Source organism: Budorcas taxicolor, chromosome 14 (genome assembly GCF_023091745.1).
Source record: "Budorcas taxicolor isolate Tak-1 chromosome 14, Takin1.1, whole genome shotgun sequence".
NCBI classification, from domain to species: domain Eukaryota; kingdom Metazoa; phylum Chordata; class Mammalia; order Artiodactyla; family Bovidae; genus Budorcas; species Budorcas taxicolor.
The window spans coordinates 77,436,054-77,450,358 of NC_068923.1; the positions used below are offsets into that span (position 1 = coordinate 77,436,054).

Consider the following 14,305-nt stretch of genomic DNA (forward strand, 5'->3'; position numbering starts at 1 on the left):
AATGTTATTTTGAATGGTCAAACAATATTTGTTGATACTTTTATTTTATTATTATTTTTTTTGTTGATACTTTTAGCGTTGGCTAAATTAAAACACCAGTAGTTTTTTCCCTATTCTGATGTTTCTTTCTTTTGTGTTTTTCTAGACAAGTGCTCTGATTACTAGTTCTGAGAAGCTTCTCTTTTGTATTTCACTAAGCTATTAAAATGACTGTACTGTTTTGTGGCTTTTGTTAGTTAATACACAAATGAAGCATTGTAGTTCTGCATAGAATCTTGGTACCTTATGACACATTTATCTAATATAAAGTGAAGTATTCATCATATTTTTCTCCAATAATTTTCTCCCAAGTTAAAAAAAACTGGCTAGACCTGGGAGCCAAATTTCACATATATAGTTTCCCTTTTTCGTGATGATAATTATTTCTAAATTTAACATGTTACCAAATAGACATGCAATAGGTGGGAATTTTTCCATCTTTGAAATTGATAATACTAGTCCATCATTAATGGAAAAACTCTGAGACCTTACCAGTATGGTGGTAGGTTCTTTCCTGATCCCAGTATTCCTTGTATTCATATATATATTTAGCCAGGACAGGACACAATATTGTACGCATTAGTTCCATGGTCTAATCAGTTGTGTTAACTACTCAACACAGCACTTTCTAAGTTCTGTCAGATCAACTACTTGTTTGATGTTTAACAGAATTGAAAGAAAGAAATAAGATGGGCTGTACTTTGTTTTCATTTTAGCATGGACCTTATGTGCTGGACAGACATTGAACAGTTCCGAAGAATAACTTACAGAGATCGAAAGCAAAGGGAGGCAAAATCTATATATATTAAAAATAAATACCTTAATAAAAAATATTTCTTTGGGCCCAACAGTCCAGCTTCTGTGTATCAACAGGACCAGGTATTAACATGGAAGCGTATTTTTACATTTTAAGTATGAAAACTAGTAATTTCTTTCTTTTTGCTAACAACCTGAAAGTCATCTTCTTCTTTTGCTTTTATGACTTATCAGTTAGATACTTCTGATATCTTTTTTTAGGTATTCATAATAATCTACAAATGTCTGCAATGTGGGAGATACTTTAATACTAAAGTATTATATATTATTAAAACTTTGTTATTTATTAAGGTGATTTATTGAAAAAAATAACTATTGTTCATCTACTCACCCATTCATTCAGCAAATATGGGTGCCTGTGATATGCCAGATACTGTTCTAGGTGCCCAGGATAAATGGTAAACAAGGTGAACAAAGTCCTTGCACCTTTCAGTAGGTAGAAAAACAGCCATTATTAGCTGTTAAGCCTCATCTCTCCCTCTTTTCTGTTCTTCTCTTAACTGAAATTGCTCGAAACATAATCAATCTTTGAAAAATCCTGTTTGCCATTGAATTGTCTTCCGAAACTATTTCTATTGACCAGGAACATAGATTTGCCATTTTGTTGAGCCAAAATCATAAGGCCTTAATCACAACTTATTAATAAGTGTACAGTGTCATTATTTACAGTAAAAATGTTAGGTTGGGATTCAGCAGTGGATTTGAGTGTTCATGTAATTGATACATGAGATATGGCTCAATTTTAATGACTTTGAAATATAAAATTGTGTTATAATTTATTTAACTTGAAGTTTGCTAGTACTAGAAGTTTGCTAGATCAAATGTATAGCATTTGATTTCTTTATTTTCATAGTTTAAAACAATGCATACCATAATGCATTGTTCATAATTAATTAAGATCCTGGCTTCCCAGGGATCCAACACAGGTCTCCCATATTGCAGGCAGATTCGTTACCAGCTGAGCCACCAGGGAAGCCCAAGAATACTGGAGTGGGTAGCTTATCCCTTCTGCAGCAGATCTTCCTGACCCAGGAATAACCCAGGGTCTCCTGCATTGCAGGTGGATTCTTTACCAACTGAGCTATCAGGGAAGCCCTATATCATAATGGGATCAGTTCAGTTCAGTCGCTCAGTTGTGTCTGACTCTTTGTGATGCCATGGACTGTAGTACGCCAGGCTTCCCTGTCTATTACCAACTCCCAAAGTTTACTCAAACTCATGTCCATTGAGTCGGTGATGCTATCCAACAATCTCATCCTCTGTCATCCCCTTTTCCTCACGCCTTCAATGTTTCCCAGCATCAGGGTCTTTTCAATTGAGTCAGTTCTTCGCATCATGTAGCCAAAGTACTGGAGTTTCAGCTTCAGCATCAGTCCTTCCAATGAATATTCAGGACTGATTCCCTTTAGGATTGACTGGTTGGATCTCCTTGCAGTCCAAGAGACTCTCAAGAGTCTTCTCCAACACCACAATTAAAAGCATCAATTCTTTGGCGCTCAGCTTTCTTTATAGTCCAACTCTTACATCCGTACATGACTACTGGAAAAACCATAGCTTTGACTAGACGGACCTTTGTTGGCAAAGTAATGTCTCTGCTTTTTAACATGCTGTCTAGATTGGTCATAACTTTTCTTCCAAGGAGCAAGTGTCTTTTTATTTGATGGCTGCAGTCACCATCTGCAGTGATTTTGCAGCCCCCCAAAATAAAGTCAGCCACTGTTTCCACTGTTTCCCCATCTATTTGCCATGAAGTGATGGGACCAGATGCCATGATCTTAGTTTTCTGAATATTGAGTTTTAAGCCAATTCTTTCACTCTCCTCTTTCACTTTCATCAAGAGACTCTTTAGTTCTTCTTCGCTTTCTGCCATAAGGGTGGTGTCATCTGCATATCTGAGGTTATTGATATTTCTCCCGGCAATCTTGATTCCAGCTTGTGCTTCACCCAGCCCAGGGTTTCTCATGATGTATTCTGCATATAAGTTAAATAAGCAGGGTAATGATATACAGCCTTGATGTACTCCTTTCCTGCTTTGTTGTTCCATGTTGTTGTTCCATGTCCAGTTCTAACTGTTGCTTCTTGACCTGCATACAGATTTCTCAAGAGGCAGGTCAGGCGGTCTGGTATTCCCCTCTTTCAGAATTTTCCACAGTTTGTAGTGATCCACACAGTCAAAAGAGTCCAAAATGCAGTACTTGGATGCAATCTCAAAAACCACAGAATGATCTCTATTCGTTTCCAAGGCAAACCATTCAATATCACAGTAATCCAAGTCTATGCCCCAACCAGTAATGCTGAAAAAGCTAAAGGTGAATGGTTCTATGAAAACCTACAAGATCTTCTAGAACTAACACCCAAAAAAGATGTCCTTTTCATTATAGGGGACTGGATTGCAAAAGTAGGAAGTTAATACCTGTAGTAACAGGCAAATTTGGCTTTGGAGTACAGAATGAAGCAGGGCAAAGGCTAGTAGAATTTTGCCAAGAGAACGCACTGGTCGTAGCAAACACCCTTTTCCAACAACACAAGAGAAGACTCTACACATGGACATCACCAGATGGTCAACACCGAAATCAGATTGATTATATTCTTTGCAGCCAAAGACGGAGAAGCTCTATACAGTCAGCAAAAACAAGACTGGGAGCTGACTGTGGCTCAGATCATGAACTCCCTATTGCCAAATTCAGACTTAAATTGAAGAAGGTAGGGAAAACCATTGGACCATTCAGGTATGACCTAAATCAAATTCCTTACAGTAGAAGTGAGAAATAGATTTAAGGAATTAGATCTGTTAGACAGAGTGCCTAAAGAACTATGGACAGATGTTTGTGATGCTGTACAGGAGGCAGGGATCAAGACCATCCCCAAGAAAAAAAATGCCAAAAGGCAAAATGGTTGTCTGAGGAGGCCTTACAAATAGCTGTGAAAAGAAGAGAAGCTAAAGGCAAAGGAGAAAAGGAAAGATAAACCCATTTGAATGCAGACTTCCGAAGAATAGCAAGGAGAGATGAGAAAGCCTTCCTCAGTGATTTATGCAAAGAAATAGAGGAAAACAATAGAATGGGAAAGAGTAGAAATCTCTGCAAGAAAATTAGAGATACCAAGGGAATATTTCATACAAAAATGTGCACAATAAAGGACTGAAATGGTATGGACCTAACAGAAGCAGAAGATACTCAGAAGAGGTGGCAAGAATACACAGAAGAACTATACAAAAAAGATCTTCATGACCCAGATAATGATGATGGTGTGATCACTCACCTCGAGCCAGACATCCTGGAATGTGAAGTCAAGTGGGCCTTAGAAAGCATCACTACGAACAAAGCTAATGTGAAAGTGATGGCATTTCAGTTGAGCTATTTCAAATCTTAAAAAATGATGCTGTGAAAGTGCTACACTCAATATGCCAGCAAATTTGGAAAACTCAGCAGTGGCCACAGGACTGGAAAAGGTCAGTCTTCATTCCAATCCCAAAGAAAGGCAAAACCAAAGAGTGCTCAAACTACTGCCCAATTGCACTCATCTCACACGCTAGTAAAGTAATGCTCAAAATTCTCCAAGCCAGGCTTCAACAGTACATGAACCGTGAACTTCCAAATGTTCAAGTTGGATTTAGAAAAGGCTGAGGAACCAGAGATCAAATTGCCAACATCCATTGGATCACAGAAAAAGCAAGAGAGTTACAGGAAAACATCTACTTCTGCTTTATTGACTATGCCAAAGCCTTTGACTGTGTGGATCACAACCATAATGGCATACATTTGTTAAGAAAAAAAAAAAAATGAATCTCAGATTAATTCAGTAAATTAAGGAAAAATTCAGAGGTATTCATAAGTAGGGCATACCAAGTTTAAAATCTAGATCGTTGAGGGGAAAATAAACAAAAGTTCTTGGGAGTAAGTGAGAAAAGAAATTCTAGAATTAAGCAACCTTAAGAAAAATGTCTTGCATTTGGTTCCCTGAGATACAAATCTGGGATGTATTAGCAAAAGTGGCTGGGAGTATCTCAATAAGCAAAAGTATGAAATAAACACATGGAAAGTGTTTGTTTTCTATTTGGCTTGTGCTGCATTGCATGAGGTTTCATGGTATCTGATGCTACTGTGTGAACCTTCCATAGTAAAACTTGCTGAGAATTAAAAATGCAATGGAAAAAGTCACCCATTGCTGTCATAGCAAACGGTTGGGCTTATTACAGAAGAGTTTTCCAAATGACCCTTCTTCCTCACCTTTGTCTTTCATTTTATTTGCCTATCTTATACTTAAGGATACCTGTATCACTTTGTTTTATATAGACCATGCTAGTTCTAATTTTAGTTGTGTGGCCCAGTTTGCAGTTTGATTAGCAAAGTAGTCTTTTATTCTCTTTTCTTCTTATTTTAATACAGAAACCATATTATTGTTTATACTATTTGATAAATATTATTAAAAGATGGTAGAGTTTCTCTTTTGTTTTTATATAAAACAATATTATATTTAGGATTTAATCTTATTAGTAAAAGGAGAGCTAAGAAGAGATAATTTTTCCAATGAGGAGTCCAATTTTTCTTCCTCTGTGCAAACAACTCACCAGTTTTGAGTGATATGTACACAGAAACAGGTAAAAACCACAATGATTTCTAGTAGGAAATGGCCATTAGTATTTTTTAATTAATTAATTTTATGGCCATTAGTATTTTTGAAACCAGCAATTTTGTAGAAGATGATTTTGGCTGCAGAGAAATTGTGTCTTATAAAAGGGCTACTGATGCAAGTCAGCAACTGTTATCTGTGCAACCTGGCCTTTTTCTGCTTCCTGTCATCTCTGTTTTCTTCTTTGAAGTTGTTGCTACCTTGCTACCACCACCGTCATTCCACTGTCTCCAACCCAGTGTTTACTGGTGATGTGCACATTTATAATACCTGAGTCGTTTGTCTCTTGATGAAGTAATGCCTTATTTTTCTCAAATAAAAGAAAATGCCTTCTCAAAGAAGTCCATTTGAGTGGAATCAGAGATTCATAGAATATTTGACCTGGAAGAGAACTTAGAAAACTAAAAGACTAATGGCCTTATTTTACAGTTGAGGAAATTGAAGCCATAGAGAAAAAAAATGGCCTTGCAGTTGTCACACAGGATACAAATCCCTGTGTCCTTTGAAACGACTAAATTGGCAAAATCATACCTCTAAAACAACCATCACATAAACCACAATTCTCTGTTTAATAATAGGGGAGTTATCTGTCTTTGCTATACACAATATAGCCAGGAGCTATTTTATAGAAAATGAAAATTTTGGCACCTATCATGGGCTCAGCATATCGTTTTGGGGTGAATGAATAAATTAATGACCATTAGTATTTCTTTGCTTATACAGAAGTTTGTTTCATTTTTCCTTTCTTAGATAATGAATTTAAGTGGTGGCTGGGGAAAGATTCTCCATGAGCAACTTGATGCAGCTGTTCTAATTGAAATTCAGAAGCATGTCCTAAATAGACTAGAAAATGTTTGGTTGCCGTTGTTTCTTGCAAGTGAACAGTTTGCAGCACGTCAAAAGATAAAGGTATCTAAGTTAATATAAATTTGGGATAGCAATTGACAGCACCTCTCAAAACATTAAATGTGCATACCTGTTGACTCAGCTATCGTACTACTATGCATAGTGGTTAACAGCTGAGAGCCAGACTTCTCGAGTTTTAATTTCAACACTGCCACATATTAATTGTGCACCACTACATTTTATAAACCTTAGTTTTCTCATTTGGAAAAAAAATGGAGTTAATAAGAGTAATAGCTTCATAAGATTGTTATGAAGAGGAAATGATATATGTGTGGTTTCTTAGAATGGTGCCTGGCACACAGCAAACACTCACATATTGTCTTAATATAGTTACTATTTTTTATATTATTATTGGGTCTTCATATAAATAGGCAAGGGTATATGAATGGGAATAATCAAATGAATAATGATAATTTCATACTGTGGAAAAGTATGCAGATTTCCATATAAAATGAGATTATAAAAATGAGATTTCTACAAATATTGATGATGAAACATGTTATTTATTGAGTGAAACAAGCAGGATCAGACCAATATGTAGATGACAATCCCATTATATATGCTTATATCTCTATATATGTCTATGCATTTCTCTCTCCTCTCTATCTCTATTTATGTTTATAAGCAAAGATCAAAAAAGGATCTATCTCCTGGGAATGGGTATGGGGAGTGAGAAAGATTTTTACTTTGTAATGTAGGGTTTTTGTTGTTGTTGCTTTACTTTGTTTAGTTTGTACTTTTTAAGAAGCAGGTATTGCTTTGATAATTTTAGATGTCATTATCACATCTAAAAACAGGCAAACCTGATCTTTACAAAATGAACACAAGGAGTACAGAACATGTACTTCTGGAGTTTAGTGTGCAAAGCACATGCTATTAGTATTGACCAGGAAGGATGTTAAAAACCTGCCTTCCATAGTTAATTTATCAAACACTTTGAGTCTTACTTATCTGGAAAGATCCTTAGTCTTCTCAGCACTTTAAGTTATGGAAAACGCAGTACAGCTGGAAACATAGACCTCACAGTCTAGTCAAGGCTGTGGTTTTTCCTGTGGTCATGTATGGATGTGAGAGCTGGACTGTGAAGAAGGCTGAGCACCGAAGAATTGATGCTTTTAAAGTGTGGTGTTGGAGAAGACTCTTGAGAGTCCCTTGGACTGCAAGGAGATCCAACCAGTCCATCCTAAAGGAGATCAGTCCTGGGTATTCACTGGAAGGACTGATGTTGAATCTGAAACTCCAATACTTTGGTTACCTCATGTGAAGAGTTGACTCATTGGAAAAGACCCTGATGCTGGGAAAGATTGAGGGCAGGAGAAGGGGACGACAGAGGATGAGATGGCTGGATGGCATCACTGACTCAATGGACATGGGTTTGGGTGGACTCTGGGAATTGGTGATGGACAGGGAGGCCTGGCGTGCTGCGGTTCATGGGGTCGCAAAGAGTCAGACACAACTGAGCGACTGAACTGAACTGACAGTATGGGGGAGAAGACCTGACTTGTTTTAAGCAGAAAGTTCATGGAAATAAGCTTTGGAACAATTCAGATTTCCTCATTTCCTTTCTTCAGCAAACTAATTGTCTATCCAAAGCCAAGTAAAAAGATATTTGGCTTACTAATCTTGTTTACCATGTTTTCTCACTATGATTACCACAGTAATATTTATTCTAATTTACAGCTCCTTCCTGACTTAGCAATTCTTTGGGTGGCCAGCAGCATACACTGATTCTGGCAGCCTTAAGCAAAGACAAAGGGGAAGGGAGATCAAGAATTTGTAATAAAATTATGCTGGAGCATCTCACACACTCAGAGGAAGAGTTGACACCCAAGCTTTATTTCTAAAGCTGGCCAGGGGCCAGGACATCCCTGGGAACTCAGCAAAAAGACTTCTGAGATCTTTTCTCCACCATGTAGCTACCAAGAGACTCAGCAGCAGTGATTCCAGTCCCTGTCACTCTAGGTCAGCTCCTGGATCTACCTGCTGTTGAGGAGAGTCGCTGAGCACAAACTTGGCAAGGGTGGTTCTCCCAAATGGAAAATATTGTGAGCAGGCAATAACCTCAAGAAATGTCTACTGTGTTCCCTCACTGTATTGAGTAACTTTTGTACTTTTTTTCTTTTTTAGTCCAACATGAATCTTTCTATTAAAATTTTTACAGTGTTGTGTTGGGTTTTGCCATACAACAACACAAATCAGCCAGAATTATACATACCTGCCCTCCCTTCCTAGCCTCCCTCCCCTCCTGCCATCCCATCCTTCCCGGTCATCACAGAGCCCCAGCTTCTCACCAGCTATCCATTAGTTGTGGCTGGAGAATAGCACAAAAATCTGGGAAGTCTTAATTTTCTTTCCAGCTTCAGTTTCCATGTGACTCAAAGTTGTCTAGCTTTGGGGCAGTACACTCAGGTATCATTCCATTTTGAAGATGAGGAAACTTCAGAGAATTTGAGTGGACCTGGGCAGGGCTTCCATTTCTAAGTCTTAATCTTCTTTCTCCTGCTCTCTTTCTTATCCACACTGACCTTTAAAAAAAATTATTTTTGATTGCCTCACATGCAGCATCTTTTGTTGTGTTATGGGCTTAGTAGTTACGGTAGCATGCGGGGTTAATTGCCCCATGGCATGTGGGATCCTAGTTCCCCAACCAAGGATCAAACCCATGTCCCCTGCATTCAAAGGCGGATTCTTAACCATTGGACCAAGAGAAGTCCCCCACAGACCTTTACCGCATTTTTTAAAGCTGTTGAATGAGTAAGTGATTTCAACACTGTGGACATTCTGAATAACTGGATAAAATCATTGGTTTTGCTTCTAGGTACAGATAAAAGACATAGCTGAAGAGCTTTTACTACAGAAGCGTGAAAGGAAAATTGGAGTCTGGAAGGCAAGTAGTATTTGTTATATTCTTCGTTTTGTAAGTCCCAACTGTCAAAGTATTTTTCTTCCCCTTCCTATACAAAGATCTTCATTGTAGATAATGCTTTCTAAGCCAGCAGATGCTGACGCTATTCTTAACTGGCTGAAGGACTCTCAGGGAAAGTGTAATTCTACTAGAGCCCTCTTCTTAAAGATTTCCTTGACCTGCTCAACTCTGGAAGTGTGTGATTGGATTTTAAATATATATTTTTAATTATTTTAATTATTTTGCTTGTGATGGATTTATTGAGACAGCATGTGATAGTTTATTTATTACCGGGAATAGATTACACAAAAAGAATGAGGAGTATGCAGCAGAATCAGTAACTTAAATTATCTTACATTATCCTCTTTATTTAGAAGTATATTTTAACTTTAAAAGAATTAAGATAACTGTCATTTTGGTGATTATTTAAACCACTATAATATCGTACCTTCTTAGAAATTGCCTATTTTTCTTCTTAACAAGAATGATAAACACAGTCTTCTTTTGGAGCCTACAAATTTATTTGTATTCATCCTTCTGTAGGTCTTGATAAAATGTCAGACTAGACCCAGGTGAACGTCCACAATCTAGCAAAGATAAAAATCTGTTAGACTATTAGAGGAGTATATGTATCAGTTAGGATCATTTTTTTTTCCTGTGTTTTCTTCTCGAAAGGAAATATTCTTATATTTGTCCCTTTTATGTATTTAAAAAAATGCTAAATAGAATGGCCTTATATTTCATATTATTATGCATTATATATTGTGTTATTTTCTGTTTAGTTAAATTATAGGTTTTAGTTAAATTACTAAGTTTTAGTATCTTAAGAAGCAGGTCTTAAAACATTATTTGTTGAGTGGGTTTTAAATAAACATCCCAGTCTAATACATAGTTGTTCCTATTTATAAGGCTGTAATTTTAATATGGACCATCTGGTGAGGGTCTTAACTTTTTGTCCTTGAAACTCCACATGTGCCTCACTAAAATTGTGATAGACTATTCACTTTATCTGCGATGAAGGCACCCCCATTCATCTAGACTGCCTGGAGTTGCCTTCACTTCGCAGTTTCCACCTCAGCAGTCACCCTCAAAGTCTTTCTCTGCAAAGCCCCTGCTCCCCCAGGCAAAATTAGTTACTCCTTCCTTTGTGTTCCCATAGACCTTTTACATAGTTCTCTTAAACACTTTTATCGTCAGTCACATATGATTTGTTTCAAGAAACATAGCTTACGCATTGTCAGTAACGGATATTTATTATGTATAATGGATATTTGTCATTGATTTTACTATAATTCCTAAGTTTATCCAAAAAATTGCCTTTAGAATGATGCTTCCTGGCATGGTTGTAGGCTAACCTCAGATTTTGGGAACTTCAATAAATTTATCAAATGTAAAAAAATCTATTCAGTAAATTGAATAAAATCTATTATGTTTTTTAATCTGAGAGGCTAAAGGCGGGGGGGGGGGGGTGGTGGTGAATATGTGACCTAAAATGGTCAAGGTAAAAAAAAGTAGACATAATAGGACTTCCCTGGTGGTCTAGCAGTTAAGCATCCACCTGCCAACACAGAGGACTCAGGTTTGATCCCTGGTCTGGAAAGATTACACATGTTGTGGGCGACTAACCCCCTATGCCACAACTACCGAGCCTGCACACTCTAGAGCCCATGCTCCACAAGAGAAACCACCGCAGTGAGACGCCATCGCACCATAGCTGGAGAGCAGCCCCGCTCACAGCAGCTGAGACCAACACAGCCAGAAAGAAGGAAAGAGACAAAGAAGAGTATATCAAGACAAGTAGACCTCATATACTTCAAAACTGAGAGGATATAAAATAAGTAATGCCTTTATAAAAGTGAGGCCTTTATAGTAAAATAGTATGTCTTTTCTGTTGTGTAAAGTGAATCCTGGGTCAGAGAAAGTGTATCGTCAAAAATATGCAATAATAGTTTAATTTCTTCTTGTTATTAATTATTAATAGTAACTTATTATTAAAATAACATAAAGATGCCCCACCCTAAAAACTTGGCCTTTCGGCAATCCCCTGGTAGTCCAGTGGTAAGGACTCAGCGTTTTCATGGCGATGCCCCAGGTTCGATCCCTAGTCAGGAAACTAAGATCCTGCAAGCCCACAAGCCAAAATCCAAAACCAAAAACAAAGACAAGAAAACGCCACTATCTTTCTAGGATAGAATTATAGTGAAGCTCCACAGTAAATTTCCTATTTAAATTATAATAGGATGAATTGGTAATTTTTCCTACAGTTTTTTAAAAAATATCTTAAATGTTCAACTGCTTTTACTTTTTGAAAGTCAGGAAAATTATATATTAATATATAACATATAGTATAAAATAATAATATATAAGCATAACATCATGAAGAATTCATACTATATACCCAAGTATAGTTTTTCACCATCTCTCAAACTCTAATGATTATTAACATTCTCAGTCCTCTGTAATATAATCATAGATTCTAAGTCATCCAATCATTTCATTTTCTCCCCATCTCTTAAAAAAATGATGCCATAAAAATATAAAGGAGACAAAAGGGAGAAGAAAGAGAGGGGAAGTTGCCAAATTCTCTTTATCCATGCTATAAATTTCAACAGCCCAAAACAAAGGAGATAGAAGTTGGTAATTTTTAGCCTAATAAATGACTTTATTATTAATTTTTAGAACACAGCTAATTTGATGTATTCTCTGATTTGGACAGCCTGTGGAGAGTAAGTGGATATCTTCGTCTTGTGAAATCATTGCTTTCCGTAAAGCTTTATTGAATCCAGTTACTGCAAGACAATTTCAACGCTTTGTGGCTCTAAAAGGAGATTTATTGGAAAATGGGGTGCTCTTTTGGCAAGAAGTACAAAAATATAAGGTATTGTATTAGAAGCTGGAGAAAACCACCTCTTTTTAAGGAGGAAATGCATTAACATATCAGATTCCTAACTATATGGACAAGATTTGTATCCCAACTTGATGTCTTCATCAGTTCAGTTCAGTTCAGTCTCTCAGTCGTGTCCGACTCTTTGCGACCCCATGAATCGCAGCACGCCAGGGCTCCCTGTCCATCACCAACTCCCAGATTTCACTCAGACTCACGTCCATCGAGTCAGTGATGCCATCCAGCCATCTCATCCTCTATCATCCCCTTCTCCTCCTGCCCCCAATCCCTCCCAGCATCAGAGTCTTTTCCAATGAGTCAACTCTTTGCATGAGGCGGCCAAAGTACTGGAGTTTCAGCTTTAGCGTCATTCCTTCCAAAGAAATCCCAGGGTTGATCTCCTTCAGAATGGACTGGTTGGATCTCCTTGCAGTCCAAGGGACTCTCAAGAGTCTTCTCCAACACCACAGTTTAAAAGCATCAATTCTTCGGCGCTCAGCCTTCTTCACAGTCCAACTCTCACATCCATACATGACCACAGGAAAAACCATAGCCTTGACTAGACGGACCTTAGTCGGTAAAGTAATGTCTCTGCTTTTGAATATGTTATCTAGGTTGGTCATAACTTTTCTTCCAAGGAGTAAGCGTCTTTTAATTTCATGGCTGCAGTCACCATCTGCAGTGATACCAATATGTAAATACTGAGATATTTATTGTCTATATTAGATATATTTATTATTATATACTGAAGAGTAAGAGTTAGTCTTGAAATGATGGTATTAGATTTTTCAGGGTTTCACATATATTCTAATGAGAATTTTCCTGAAAAGTTTTAACTATGTTTTTGCATATTACTTATCTATAAATGTACATTTTTTCCTGAAGACATTCATATTCAGCACTTTAACCAAGGCTTCTTTACAAAAATTCCTCCTAACCATATTTGCAGCAATAGTGTTCAAAGATAATGGATTACAGAGAAATAAACCATCAGAAATGAAAGAGGCTTCTCTATCAGAATGGCAAATTCTTAACAAAATAAGTGAAAGAGCAAGCTGTTAGCTATCAAAGCAGTTTATTATCAGGTTTAATTATTTGATGAAATCATATAGAATCTCTGCATTGAAGAGAGAAGGAAAGGACTCTCTAGGTTATATAACCTAGACTTGAAAACAGAAATATTGTCTCGAAATACGTAAGAGTAGACATCCTTGCTCCTAAGGTAAGCAGGCTCATTACCTTGCAATCAGCCTGTTTAATCCCATTTTTTATAAAAGTAGGGAGTAAAAATAAAACTGGAATTCAAGAGGATAAGGCTTTCAATTGAACTATGATCTAAGCACGGATTGCTTAGATTGTGTGGTAAGTCACTTTAGTCGTGTCCGATTCTGTGCAACCCTGTGGACTGTAGCCCACCAGGCTCCTCTGGCCGTGGGGTTCTCCAGGCAAGAATACTGGAGTGGGTTGCCATTCCCTTCTCCAGGCAGGGATATGTGGCACTAATACTCTTCACCATGTTTATTCTATATAGTTAGTAGTTGCTCAATACCATTTTGCTTCCAGACTTTCTCCAGCATTCCATGAAACTATTTTCTACTCTTTTCTGTTATCCACAGTTTTTGTACCTTTCTCAACACAAAAATTTCTCCAAGGAGAAAAAAAGTATTTTGAGATATAAGTTCTTTCAAAATCTATCACAAGATAAATAATAATAAAATAATTTTTTGAAAATTAAAAAGGGGGTAAGATCTCTTTTCCAGAACAGGAAATTATTATGGTCTTTAAGCTAAAATGAATATGAGTAGGTCCAACCCTGTTAGGACAAAAGGTAAGGAGATAAACTGCGCAAAATAAGCATTAAAAAAAAAAACAGAGACTCATACATAGTCAACGCTTTGTGACTGTCACTCCTCCAAAGCTGCCCTTGGTCTTCATTTAAATATCTTTTCTGTGGTGTAGAATGGGGGACATATAATCCTATATAGCTATTAAAAACCATGCTATTTAAGTGAATGTGTTTATTCAGTAAGTATTTACTAAATGCTAGATGGCAGGAATAAAAAAACATGGATTCAATACATTGTCTTCCCTCGAGGAGGGGAATCATCCATGAAAACAAAATA

The 14,305-nt window shown here is 37.0% G+C and overlaps 1 protein-coding gene across 1 annotated transcript in view; it reads left to right on the forward strand.

Moving 5' to 3' along the window:
- Window positions 1-14,305, forward strand: part of RGS22 (regulator of G protein signaling 22) — a 136,200-nt gene that overhangs the window by 95,799 nt on the left and 26,096 nt on the right. The window contains 4 exon segments of the mRNA XM_052651583.1: window positions 756-918; window positions 6,238-6,396; window positions 9,212-9,280; window positions 12,015-12,176. Of these exon segments, the coding sequence (XP_052507543.1) occupies window positions 756-918; window positions 6,238-6,396; window positions 9,212-9,280; window positions 12,015-12,176 (553 nt within the window).